The sequence below is a fragment of the Halichoerus grypus genome, chromosome 1 (assembly GCF_964656455.1).
Source record: "Halichoerus grypus chromosome 1, mHalGry1.hap1.1, whole genome shotgun sequence".
In the NCBI taxonomy this organism is placed as follows: domain Eukaryota; kingdom Metazoa; phylum Chordata; class Mammalia; order Carnivora; family Phocidae; genus Halichoerus; species Halichoerus grypus.
In genome coordinates this window covers 117,627,147-117,640,829 of record NC_135712.1, presented here as the reverse complement: position 1 = coordinate 117,640,829, position 13,683 = coordinate 117,627,147, and the positions used below count along the sequence as shown (strand labels likewise).

Sequence of the window (13,683 nt, the reverse complement as noted above, 5' to 3'; positions counted from 1 at the left end):
AAGAACAGAAAAAGACAAAGTGACTGTCCTTATCTAGAACATTCAGAGTCAAGGTGGGGAAAAAAGTACTTAAATAAGGAAAAAATAACCTGCAGAACAATAGGTCTGACACAGGGGTCAATATCCCCTGAGGTAACAGTGGTAGAGGGGTACAGGCCATGGGCATCAACAGTTATAGATTAGGTATCACTGACCATGGCACTTTGGGTCTCCTGAAGTGAACAGGATTAATTCTTTCTTATAAGAGGGTCCTAGAGGAAAGGGTATGGGCTTTAACTCAGCCAAACCTGGGTTTGAATCCCGATTTTGACCTACCCAGTGTGTGATACTGGGTAAGTTACTTAGCTCCTCTGAGTCTGTAAAATGAAAAGACTTACTGCACAGAGATGTTGTAGAGATTAAATAACATGCATTAAACACTAAGAAAATAGTAAAGTACTGCTTTTGCTATAGGGGCCACTGAGAAGCAGCAGCCATGGCTCTGCACGACTCTATGGCCAAGGGCCTCAACAAGGGCCACAAGGTGACTAAGAACATGAACAAACCAAAGTAAAGAAGCTGCTGCAGGCACCTCATCAAGCACATCAAGTTTGTGCGGACATGATATGAGAGGTGTGTGGCTTCACCCCATATGGCAGCATGCAACGGAGCTGCTCAAGGTCTCCAAGGACAAGCACACCCTCAAGTTCATCAAGGAAAGGATGGGGACACACATCTGTGCCAAGAGGAAGAGAAAGGAGCTGAGCAATGTCCTGGCAGCCATGACAAAAGCAGCAGCCAAGAAGGACTGAACCCCTCTCCTCTGTATGTAATAAAGCCTTTTTTGGAACTTGGGGGAAAAAAGAATATAGTAAAGTGTTACATTTAAGTTGTTAATATTATTACAAAATGGGAATGTGAGTACTCTGCAAAGAAGAATATTCAAAATATTTATGTATGGACAAGGAAGGGGCAAGGATACTGGGGCACCTGGGTGGCTCAGTCAGTTAAGCGTCTGTCTTTGGATCGGGTCATGATCCTGGGGTCCTGGGATCAAGGCCCGCATCGGACTCCTTGCTCTGTGGGGAGCCTGCTTCTCCCTCTCTCCCTTTCTCTCTCGCTCACTCTTTCTCTCAAATAAATAAAATATTAAAAAAAATAAAATAAAGGATAAAGTAGACAAAGTAGAGAAAAAGAGCCAATAAAGACTGAGTAGACAGTAAAAAAAAAAAAAATCAAAAAAGTGTGGTATGACAGAAGCCACAAGGGAAGGGATGGTCAGTTGTACTGAATACCACTGAAAGGTTAAATAAGATAGGAAAAGAGAAGTAGTTAGTATGTTGTGCCAAACAGGTAGTTGGGAGTAGAAGTTTTTTAACTCTAGTTAAAAAGTAGTGAAGAAAAATTAATTTGAACATTTTACCCAGTGAAAAAATAAAATCTATAATCATTTCAAAACACATATTTTTCAATATATACCTTGCTGTGACCATATAATTTAAATCATCAACCTTTTCAAAATAAAAATCCTGATTTGAAATTTAAATAAATCTCTAGCATTTGGAAGATGCATACAATACCTGTTTCTCCAATCTCACAATTAAGCTACAAAAAAGCAAAAACAAACAAACAAAAAGCCCATAAAACATTCCTTACCATTAATTCGGGTGATGTGATCTCTCTGGGGCCCTGATATGGATCATCACTAGATGCAAATGAGGCAAGTATTGACAAACCATTGAAAACCTGTTGATAGTGCTCTCCAATACGTAGCAATAATTCATTATGCAATCCTTGGAAATCTTGCCTCAATAGACTCCCCAGTTCAATTTCTGTTTCATTCTAATCCAAAGATACATTAAAAAAATAGTAATAACAGGCTCTTGGAAGCAAGTATCTTGATTTTAACATACTATTAGTAAATCAGGAGTTTTAGATCATCTGACAAGATTTACTAATGGTATTTTTAAAAGGTATTAGAAAAGGATTTTAATCTCAGTTTCTCCCAGCAGGTCTCCCATGGGCTACAGGTAATGAAGAAAAGTGATTGGACTATTTTCAAATAAAATTTTAAAAAGGAAGTCCCAGTTTTCTTAAAATATCATCAACTCATTATTCTTAGATACATAATCCCTGGGAGAAAATATAGTATAGTGGCTTAGAGCAGTCTTTCTGGTCAAACTGTTTGAATTTAAATTCCAGCTTTGTCACTTATTACTTCTGCTGTGACCTGGACAAGTTACCTAATCTGACCTCTCTCTGCCTTAGCTTTCTCAATTATAAAATGGAAAAATAACAGCATCTTTATCTCATTGGATAACTAACGAGGACTAAGTGAAATGATCTATATAAATTGTTTAGTAAAGTTCTGACATGTAGGAAAATATTATTATCATTCTACCTCTACAATATAGATTTTCTTTCTCAAAATGAATAAACATACTCAATATTCAATAATTCTCATGTGGAAAGAAATCTATTGCTACCATATTTGAAACACATGAAATTAACATCAGAGAAAACAGTAGTCACGTGTATGTATCTGACAGTTTCTCCTGTTCCTGCATAGTCTTGTATTTTTTCAAAGATATTGTTACGGGGGTGCCTGGCTGTCCCCGTCGTTTAAGTATCCAACTCTTGATTTCGGCTCAGGTAATGATCTCAGGGTCTTGGAATCGAGCCCCGCGCCCCACGTTGGACTCCACACTCAGCAGCGGGGAGTCTGCTTGTCCCTCTGCTCCGCCCCACTGCACATGCTTGCACGAACTCTCTCCCTCTCAAATAAATAAATAAAATCTTAAAAAAAAAAAGATTCTCTCTTCCTCTGTCCCTCCCCATGTGCGTTCGCTCTCTCTAAAAAAAAATTAATTAAAAAAAAAAATCATTGCTAGTATGACACCAAAAAAGAAGTATAAGCTATAATTTTAAATTTTAAAAAACAAGCAAAATACTGGGCCAAATTGTAATCAGAGCACTAAGTAACTAAACAAAACACTAGCATTATGCTATAGTTGAGATTGCCTCTTCCTGTAAATATAATTACTTGCATATCAGTCAACTTACAGCTCCAATCAAAAAATTCATTTTTTAAAAAAGATTTTATTTATTTATTTGAGAGAGAGAGAGAGAGTGAGCATGAGCGGGGAGGAGAAGGAGAAGCAGGCTTCCCACTGAGGAGTGAGCCCGATGCAGGGCTCAATCCCAGGAGCCCAGGACCTGAGCAGATATCGACTGAGCCATCAAGTGCCCCTCCAATCAAAAAATTCTAAAATGAGGGGCGCCTGGGTGACTCAGTCGTTAAGCATCTGCCTTCGGCTCAGGTCATGATCCCAGAGTCCTGGGATTGAGCCCCGCGTTGGGCTCCCTGCTTGGCAGGAAGCCTGCTTCTCCCTCTCTCACTCCCCCTGCTTGTGTTCCCTCTCTCGCTGTGTCTCTCTGTGAAATAAATAAAATCTTAAAAAAAAAAAAAATTCTAAAATGAGGGGTGTCTGGTTGGCTCACTTGGAAGAACATGTGACTCTTGATCTTGGGGGTGTGAGTTAGGCCCCACAATGGGTGTAGAGACTACAAAAAAAAAAAAAAAAGCTAAAAAAAAAAAATTCTAAAATGAAATGAGTTGAGAACCTGATTCACGAATGGATGATTATCATATGCCATTATGGTGAAATGATCAAAGAAAATAACAAATGAATAATTCTATTTAATATGCTCCTCTAGGCCCAAAATAAAGCTTATTTTGCATGATACTATTTGCACTTATATTACTCTAGAATAAGCTATAAATTACTCACTCTCCTTCCTACAATAATGTTACAACAGCTTTCCTATAATGCTAATTTAAACAAAAGAGTAAAATATACACAAACACACAATTACCTTCAGATAATGAAGGGCACGTTCTAACTCATCCTTGGAACAGGAACAGACCAAATGAGAAAAAATATATTTGAAGTTATTTATTAAAATCTCTCTACGATTGACATTTAATTGTTTTCCTAAAGTTCGAATGAGAGCAGAAGCTGCAGGGCTTGCTTTGGCAGCAAGGTCAGGTAGCAGAACTTGTAATGTCCTCTGAAAAAGAAACACTACAATTACTAAAAAGTACATTTGTCCAGGTAATAACATATTCACATAAGTTATGTGCAAAAATATTTTAAAATGCCAAACAAATCTGGAGTCCATATGTGACTTAAATTCAGATTTACCATTTATTCACTCAACAGATATTTACTGAGCATCTACTATGATTCAGGCACTACAGGTATAGAAGCAAAAAAATGGCCAAGGTCCCTGATAGCAGAGTTCACACTGTAGCTAATGTATACGCTAGTACATAAGTAAAGAAGATAACTTTTCATGAGTATGTGTTAAAGTATACTCATGCTCTTAGGCAGAATTTCCAAGTTTGATTTATTATTTGGGCTAACTTGGATTTAGACAACAAGCAAGAGTAACCGTAAATACAGTATTTTAAGTTGTTTTTCTTTTTTAATTAAAAAGTTCATGCTTCAATATTAATAAAACCATTTTAACATACTCACCATCCCAACATGGCAAAAAAAATCTGTTTTGATTTTGGTCTATTTCCTTTAAAATCTTATTCATTAAATAATATAAAATTCCAAACATAAAATGGTTGGCCTTTCATTTATTCATTCAACATGTATCTAAAAAACACCTACTGCATGTCAGTCACTACACTAGGCACTGGAGACGTAATAGTAAACTAGCCTCAGGCCCTGCCCTCAGAGATGCTTATACCTTACTTGTTTAATACCTTTCAATTTAATATTGAAATGAAGCTATTTTAAGACTGATTTAACATAAGATAGTCTATAAAATATTAAAAATTATTATATTAATGGTTCGTTCTATAACCTAAATATTAGACATTTAGTTTCTTTTCAGGGTTTTGTTTAGTTTTGCTACTTGGAAAATGTTGCAATAAACACCTGCACTTTTGGTTCCCAGAGTGAAATTACTGAATGAAAAGATAAGAGTATCTTTATGATCCTTACTATAACTATCATATTTCCTTCCAGGATTTGACCAATTTACAAGCAATTTTAAGTTTGTTTAAAACACAGTAATATTGTAGGGAGAAATACTCAGTTCTGACAGTGTGAATCACTATTATAATTTATTAAGGATAATTATAACTTTGCCCTTGCGAGAAGGTAGTAAGATAATCTACTCCAACCATCTTTCAAATCTCAACCCTAATGACATTTCAAAGGCTTCCCAAACCACTCCATACTACAAACTCTGTAATCTGAATTCACAGGAGATCATATATATCAATAGTTTTGTACTATATTACTCTAACTCCTTAGGGATAAAAATGATAGAAGACTGTGCATTACCAATGGAACAAATCATAGCACTAAAGACATAAGGGCTCAGTCAACTGAATTAGTTAGCATTAATCAATTAGTATTAACTTTTCAGGATAACTAACCATATAAAGCAATAACTCAAATTAACATGAACTTAAATTTTATAACATATCAAAGTCAAAAGAAAACATGTAAATTTGAAAATCCAGGATCTATATGCTCCTCAATGTACTTGCCAGATTTTCCTTAAACAAGACTAGAATGGAATAAACACAAAATTGAAAACCTCAATTAAGTCAACTACACCTTGCAACTTACAGTAAGGAAACGATTAAGATCAGGAAAGTCAAAAACATTGGCAATTTCAGACAAGGTATTTAAAGCCATTTCTCTCTGGTGAGCCACATCTTGTTTCCTCATCTCAGCATTCTGGCATGGAGTACTAGGAAGTGCTGTCATCTGACTGGAATGGAGGGATTCTACTAAAAACTAGAGCAAAACAATTTGTTAATTTTCATACAAGGAAGGAAATTTAACAAATACTCTCTAAGCTAACATAAAGAACATTATCAGTGCTCTAAACACATTACCTGAATTAGCTCATTCAATTTTTGTTTAACAACCTTAATGAGGTAGATTATGTCATAATCTCCCTTTTACAAATGGAGAAACCATGTTTAGTTAAGAAATTTAAATTTATACCACTAACAGGGCAAAGCCAGTATTTTAACATATCCTAACTTTTCAACCATGAATTGAATCAACCTTTTTAAAAACTAAGTGCCTTATCCACAATATTAAAAAAGTTTATCATCACTAAAAGGCTAAAAAAGCATTTCTTAATAGATCAACAACAGAGCATAATAAGTCAATATATTATCATAAGATGATTTTTCCCCTCCCATTTATAATATATATCTCCAGACCAAGATCATAAAATGTAAAACTGGTAAGATCTAGGTTCTCCTATTAAATAAACTGAATACATCATTTAAAAAATATATCCTTTAAGGGCGCCTGGGTGGCTCCGTGGGTTAAGTGTCTGCCTTCAGCTCAGGTCATGATTCTCAGGGTCCTGGGATCGAGCACCACATCGGTCTCCTTGCTCAGAGGGGAATCTGCTTCTCCCTGTGTCCCTCCCCCACTCATGTGTGTGCGTGCTCTCTCTCTCAAACAAATAAATAAAATTTAAAAAAAAATATATATATATCCTTTAAAGCAAGACAAATAAAAAAACATATATATATGGCTTTTTTTTTTCAAACTCTTGCAAAGTACTGCTATTTCCTATAGTCAAGGCCAATTCTGACTCTCACCTGACAGATGGGTTTCTTATACTGGCTGAAAAAGTTTTGCAGTTTAACACTCTTAGCTGCAACCAGAGCTCTGATTTCTGTATATGCTGCTCCAGAGACAGAAGCTGACTTCGATAATAAACAATGCAATAAATGCAAAAGTGCAAAAGGTACCAAATCTCCTTTTGCTGCCCTAAAATTAAAAAAAGTTATCATCAATGTCTCAAATATAAATGGAAATTCATAAAAAAATACATGTTAACACATTTCTTTCTATATCATATCTGTCCCACCACCATTTCTAACACAAAGCAAACAAAAAAGGAAGTATACAAATGCTGCCAAATATACCTTCCAATATCCCCTGTTGTAAGAATCAAGGTATCCTTCAACTCATTATTTCTTGAGATTTGAGCATGTGTATATGCTTCCTTCATTCTTAAGACAAAAAGCTAGAATAATAAAATTAACTAGTTAAAGAATTTTTTAGAGCCAGGTTAATGAAGATACAAATGTTTAAAAATAAAAACTATCAACCTCTTTTATAAATCCATCTTCAGAGTCCAAGGATTCCAATATATGCTTGATATTTCCACTAAAAGCCACTCTAACATCCTTGTCTGGATCTTCCATTAAATTTAATAAAGTTCCAAGAACTGTTTTCACATCTGTTTCATCTTCTCTAAAATCAAGGTGCTTACAAAGATGATATAGATTATCTATGAAAGCTAAAGGGTGAGAGCATATAATACCTAATTTAACACATCAAATATCAAAGTTGTACAGTAAAAAAATCAATAAACAATTTACAAAGATTTCTAACTTGCTTTATAATGTCAATATTTAAATTAGAGCACACAGATTTGTGGAAGATTAAATTGAATACTTACAAATTTAAATTTACTTTATACTTAATAAAAGTTATAAATAATCTGAATCTAAAATAAATTCTAGATTTTTTTAAGTTATAAAATGACTAGTCACTTAGATTTTGTAGATCATATTTTACCAAGACAGACTTAAAAGCACATTTCACTAATCCGGGGTGCCTGGGTGGCTCAGTCAGTTAAGCATCTGACTCTTGATTTTGACTCAGGTCATGACCTCAGGGTTGTGAGATCGAGCCCCACATTGGGCTCCATGCTGGTGTGGAGCCTGACTGAGATTCTCCCTCCCTCTGTCCCTCTCCACCCTCTTAAAAAAAAGAAAAAAAGCACATTTCACTAATCCAAAGAACTGTGAACGGTTTTAAGGGCAATCTTAGCCTTACTGTTAATCTTACATTATAAGATTCAGGGAGCCCTAGAAACTACCTATTACATATTATCTTGAAAACTTGAGAACAAGTTGCAATTTACTACCCAAACAAATGGATCTTACAAGTATTTATGTAAATCTCATGCTCTCAACATACTCATATATTACCATTGGAAAAGTGGCTAAGAAGATACAGCCTATATATAGTCCTCAACTGGGCAAAGTATCTAATTATTTGAAGTTCTGAAGGTCCAAGATAGTGGCAGGGGACACATTAAGAAGGTCCCTGGTATCACTAAAGAGGATACAGAATACTGAACCTCATGATACTGAACTAAACACCAGGTATCCCCAAGTAAGCTATCATATCGAATGAGCATTTAAAAATCCAAAAAGTACTTCCCTTGTTAGTTCTGTGATACAGTCTAATACCAGATATCCCATTTATAAATAATCATTACATGACCATTGAATCAAGCATGTCTAATTTTTTAAGCTTCAAGCCTATTCTATCACTGATTTTAAAAAAAAGAGGTTAAAAAGGTTTTAAAGTAGGGTGCCTGGGTGGCTCAGTTGGTTAAATGTCTGCCTTCGGCTCAGGTCATGATGCTAGGGTCCTGGGATCAAGCTCCATGCCAGGCTCCCTGCTCATCAGGGAATCTGCTTTTCCTTCTCCCTTTGCCCCTCCCCCCGACTCGTACATGTGCTCTCTCTCTCAAATAAATAAATAAAATCTTTTAAAAAAAAAAGGTTCTAAAGTATTAGATCATAACAAATCACTCACCAAGTTTCACTGGACTAGGTATTTTTTTTTTCAGTAGGAAAAGGAAAGGCTTGCAAACAGAAGCTTTTAGTTGAGAAGATGAACATTCGTGTTGAGAAGTGACTTTTAGGCTTTTACAGAAGAGGTCAATATGTCCATGTTCAGAGAAAGGTTCTGTTAAAGAACTTGTCAAATAAAACATGCCATGAAGTGTACACACAAGTTGACCAAGAATAGAGGCAAATTCTTTCTTGACAATGTCAGAATCATCTTTGACTTTATCTCTGGGGAGAAAAAAGAAAAGGTACTAACTAAACCTCATTTTATTTTGTGGTCTAAATAGTTTTGCTTAATTTGGGGCAAAAGTAATGGTAAGACAAAGCCTAGAAGGAAGAAAATTTAAATTCTAAAACTAAAATCAACACTTGCTCTATATAACCAGCAATATACATATATTTACATATAGTATGATTTTTCCAATCAAGTTATTTATTCAAATTAAAATAATGATACATACATAAGAATCTTGGGCACTCTGTTACATGAATTCTGCTGCTGCAATAAGATAAAAAATCCATTAACACAACTAGCCCGGATTACTTCATGGGAGCTCTGTAGGGCCCAGCTATAAATTGCTGTTCTCCATTCAAGGAATATTCTTCTTGGAAACAACGTTAGAAGAAACACACACCGTGACTGTGCCTGTGGTGCTGAAAAAATTAAGTCTATTAAACAAGATTTTTAAGTGTTAACTTTATTTATATATGTATACAAACATATTCATTTTATATATGTATTCATTCTTTGTTGTAAAGTAACATTTAAAATACATATAATATTTAATTAAAAGCTCCTTTTTCAAAAATAAAGCATGTGCACTGAAAAAGGTCTATGTACAATCTTACTGGATAACCAGAGAAATGCAACTAAAAATCACACCCATCAGAGAGCAAAAAAATAATTTCTTTTAGTTACCTCAACACTTTTTTTTTTGATAGCAAACATTTTAAAGTCTGACAAAGTGAGGATGTGAGACAATAGGAACTCTCATATTCTGCTAAGAGGAATGTAAACTGGAATGGCATCTTTGTAGAACAATGTTGCAGAATAGAGCAGGGGATGTGCAAATCCTACAATCTGTTCAATTTGTTACTTCTTAGAAATCTAACTCCTTTTTGAATTGTTAAAAATGTACTTCCTTATATGCAAACCATGAATCATGAAACACTACATCAAAAACTAATGATATGGGGCGCCTGGGTGGCTCAGTTGTTAAGCATCTGCCTTCGGCTCAGGTCATGATCCCAGGGTCCTGGGATCGAGCCCCGCATCGGGCTCCCGGCTCTGCGGAGAAGCCTGCTTCTCCCTCTCCTACTCCCCCTGCTTGTGTTCCCTCTCTCGCTGTGTCTCTCCCTGTTAAATAAATAAATAAATAAAATCTTAAAAAAAAAAAAAAAACTAATGATATAATATATGGTGATTAACATAATAAAATAAAATTTTAGAAAATGTACTTCCTCTTTTAATTATTGAAAAAAACAGCAACATGTTAGAAGTCCCACATAGAGATGAGTTAAACCACACACACAGAATTTTGTGACCACTTACAGTAGCTATCTGAAATCTTCTGGCTTAATGCTAAAAGATTAGTGGCAAATGTGGTCAACTTTAAAGAGCCATCATCAGAATGGGAATGAATCCATGGAAGTGAGAGCATTCCACATAAATCTTCCAGAATATGATCTTCAAAAGAAGTTTTCACTACAGAAACACACAACAGGTGATTAATTATATCTTTTTCCTTAATCATATTTACCTATATCTTTTTTTCAATAAAAATAAATGTCCTAAACATGAGGTGGAATTATAGCATTTAATAAACAAAAGGTTCTTAATATAGAGATGATGTTCTGAGGTCTGTGAACCCAAAGAAATTAAATGTGACTTTATAAAAATATGCATCCATGTATTTTTTAGAAGGATCAAAAGCATTCTTCAGAAATTCTCAAAAAAATTTTAATAGTTATAAATCATTTCTATTGGCTGAAAAAGAATAATAAATCAAAATATTACAGACAAATTTGGAACTTAGAAATTACTGAATTAATTACTGAATTATTGAAATAGAACTGAAATAGAACGAGAACTAAAATCAAGAAAAAACTGTTGGGTATTCCAAACATTTGTGCATTTAGGCCTCACGCAAAAGAGAGCCTATTTCTATACTGATGATCTTTAAAAGTTATTTTGTTCTACTGTTTATTTACACTCACCATGAATATAAATCAGAGCATCATATATTTTCACCACTTTATCAATAATTGCCTCCAGGTCAGGCTTCTGAACAGATTCTAACAAACTCCTACAGCTCTTAAGCACTTTTGTGTAAAAATCCAAAGACATCCAAGTTATCTCTACTGAAGGTTTCTTCTTACATTTCTGTTGACAGTCCTTGAAATTATGGCTGCAGCTAAAACATTTTTAAGACACAGAATTACAATGAATTTTGTTATTCCAACCTAATATTGAAGTAAGCCAAAAAAAACTGTGAGTATAAAACTAACATAAATTTAAACCAATTCAAAGTAAATATGCACATCAATTAGTATGACATTATTATTTTAAGTTCAAACTATTTATGTCAGTCTAAATCACTCTTAGGATTTGGTAATTAAAATTAATCTAGGATATTCAAATGTGGTATCACCAGGCTTAAAAATGACAGAAGATATCCCTGCATAATTATTAACTGCCTCAGTAAACCCTTTCTTAATAATAGAGGAGTAGACTGCAGGCTAATCAGCTATTTCTTCAAGTTGTCTCAAATTCCAAATTTAATGCAGCCTGAATTAATATAGTTTCTTTAAAATCTCCTTCATAACTTTTTATTCGCTAGTTATGAGTCAGAAAATAACAGAATAATAATGCAATATATGTTAAGAAAAAAAGAAGAAGAAGAATGTAGCAGGAGGGGAAGAATGAAGGGGGGGAAATCGGAGGGGTAGACGAACCATGAGAGATGATGGACTCTGAAAAACAAACTGAGGGTTCTAGAGGGGAGGGGGTTGGGAGGATGGGTTAGCCTGGTGATGGGTATTGAGGAGGGCATGTTCTGCATGGAGCACTGGGTGTTATGCACAAACAATGAATCATGGAACACTGTATCTAAAACTAATGATGTAATGTATGGGGATTAACATAACAATAAAAAAATTTTAAAAAAAAGAAAAGAACAGAATAAATGATCATGTAAAAAACTAACTGAGCTTTGGTCTATAACTTGACAGTAAAAATAAGACTAAATCTTCAGAGAAGATTCACACTTGTTTCTTCTGATAGAATTAACCTAAATTAAGAATACCAAACTAAAAAGATAATTCTAACGAGTTCTAAATCCCTACTCTTATTATCAAAGGGAAATGTTCTTTTGACTAAATGTTTGACTAAAACATTGGCTTTTGAGTTATATAAAAATGTGCTCTGCTACTTTCTAATCATGTATACCCAGGAAAGTTAGTTTAGGCTTCAGACAAAAACAGTCTTGTTAGAGGAAGTAATCAAGAGGATGACCACCAGTTGACCCTCAAGCTGGACCCAGGCCATCAGAGGCTCCTCACCCCTTCCCCTGTCCTTGGAATGTACACTCTGCCTAAAGGTCCCACAGTGGGAGCTGTTCCAAGGACACAGCCTTGAGAGTAAGGTGTTGTTGAGACCATCTGGACTGAATACATGACTTAACCTCATTAAGTCCTCCAAATAAACCTCTAAGATTCTGGAAAGTGAGTTGAGAGATCAATTTATCTTTCACAGCCGCCTGAGACAAGCCTTGTAAGTTCCCTTATAAAACCTGTCACCTACCAATCTGGAGTGGTCTGCCTCTTTCTTCAGTCTCTCCTTGCCCTGTGCGTATAGGACCAATTTAGGAACCAATAAGCCTCAATTTCTCTAAGCCTCAATCTCTACTTTGTAAAGTAGGTATAACAGCATTTAACTTACAGAACTGTTATGAAGATTAAATAAAATATGTATAGTACTTAATACAGTACCTAGCATTTAGCAGGTGCTCAATAAAAAACAAATTATCTTTTCCATTTCACTGAAAAGTCTGTGTTCTAAGGTCACACAAATTGAGCAAATAATGAAGTCTCCTAAAGCAATAAAGCCAAATTTATTACAGACAACCCACACAAAAAATACAAGTTGTTTTACCAGTCCATGTTTTGATGAGAACAATGAACAGTACACAGAGCAGTCAGCTGTAGGACAACAGTGATTCCTTCTAAAGTTGCAATAACAGGATTCTTTAGACTACCATATTCAAGGAAAATCTGAAGGGACTCAGCTTTCTGTTTCAGGGCACTCCATAATATGCTCTTTTTGTTCATATCCACATGTTTAATTCTGTAATTAATTATAACCATAATATAAAGATATTCATATTTAATATAAACTTGGTTAATATAAAATTGGTTCAATTAAAACAACTTTCAGGGCTAACTGAAATATGGGAATTCTTTGATCACATTTGTTAACATATTTAAGTTTAACATATTTTAAATTGCTGATGAATATATAATCTCAGAGATTTTTTTTTAAATACTAATAAGTTAAATTAGACAGGCAAATAAAAACTTAAAAAATTTTTTAAGTAACCATATGTAGTCATGTTATCTTTCACATTAGAATGGACTACAAGTATTAAATATTTTAAAGCATTCCCCCGACTACCTTTAAAAAGAACAACTGCTGTGTATTTAAGTCAAAGCACTTAACTAAAGGTGATTTTTAAAAGTGAATAAAGTTTTATTAAATGACTAAATACAAACTGAATGAAGGTCATACTCCTCAGTCTGTTTTGGTGGTCTTCTGGAAGAGTTTAGAGATGAGCTGAGTCGACGTCTTTTGGCTGATATTCCATCACTATCACTGCTGAGGTTTTCCTGTTGAACTTGGCATTGAACCTCAATGATTTCCATACTTTCCATTTTTAAGGCTGCATAAAGTGGGCCCAACAAATACTGAGAAAGTAAAAATAATTTCAAAAACTATGCCT

The 13,683-nt window shown here is 34.6% G+C and overlaps 1 protein-coding gene and 1 pseudogene across 4 annotated transcripts in view; one reads left to right on the top strand and one right to left on the bottom strand.

The window, feature by feature from the left end:
- ATR (ATR checkpoint kinase) overlaps positions 1-13,683 on the bottom strand; it is a 96,904-nt gene that overhangs the window by 70,681 nt on the left and 12,540 nt on the right. For 3 of the 4 annotated variants that reach the window (XM_078070953.1, XM_078070941.1, XM_078070948.1), the window contains exons 5-16: positions 13,473-13,648; positions 12,840-13,031; positions 10,904-11,100; positions 10,239-10,391; positions 9,148-9,340; positions 8,652-8,914; positions 7,148-7,338; positions 6,962-7,062; positions 6,632-6,803; positions 5,634-5,804; positions 3,856-4,050; positions 1,636-1,821 (exon numbers count right to left, since the gene is read on the bottom strand). In XM_078070953.1, the coding sequence (XP_077927079.1) occupies positions 1,636-1,821; positions 3,856-4,050; positions 5,634-5,804; positions 6,632-6,803; positions 6,962-7,062; positions 7,148-7,338; positions 8,652-8,914; positions 9,148-9,340; positions 10,239-10,391; positions 10,904-11,100; positions 12,840-13,031; positions 13,473-13,648 (2,190 nt within the window). Of the gene's footprint in view, positions 1-1,635; positions 1,822-3,855; positions 4,051-5,633; positions 5,805-6,631; positions 6,804-6,961; positions 7,063-7,147; positions 7,339-8,651; positions 8,915-9,147; positions 9,341-10,238; positions 10,392-10,903; positions 11,101-12,839; positions 13,032-13,456; positions 13,649-13,683 lie in introns of those variants that run through there. The other variant, XM_078070955.1, reaches the window with a different exon arrangement.
- LOC118538412 (large ribosomal subunit protein eL36 pseudogene) lies at positions 462-791 on the top strand (annotated as a pseudogene).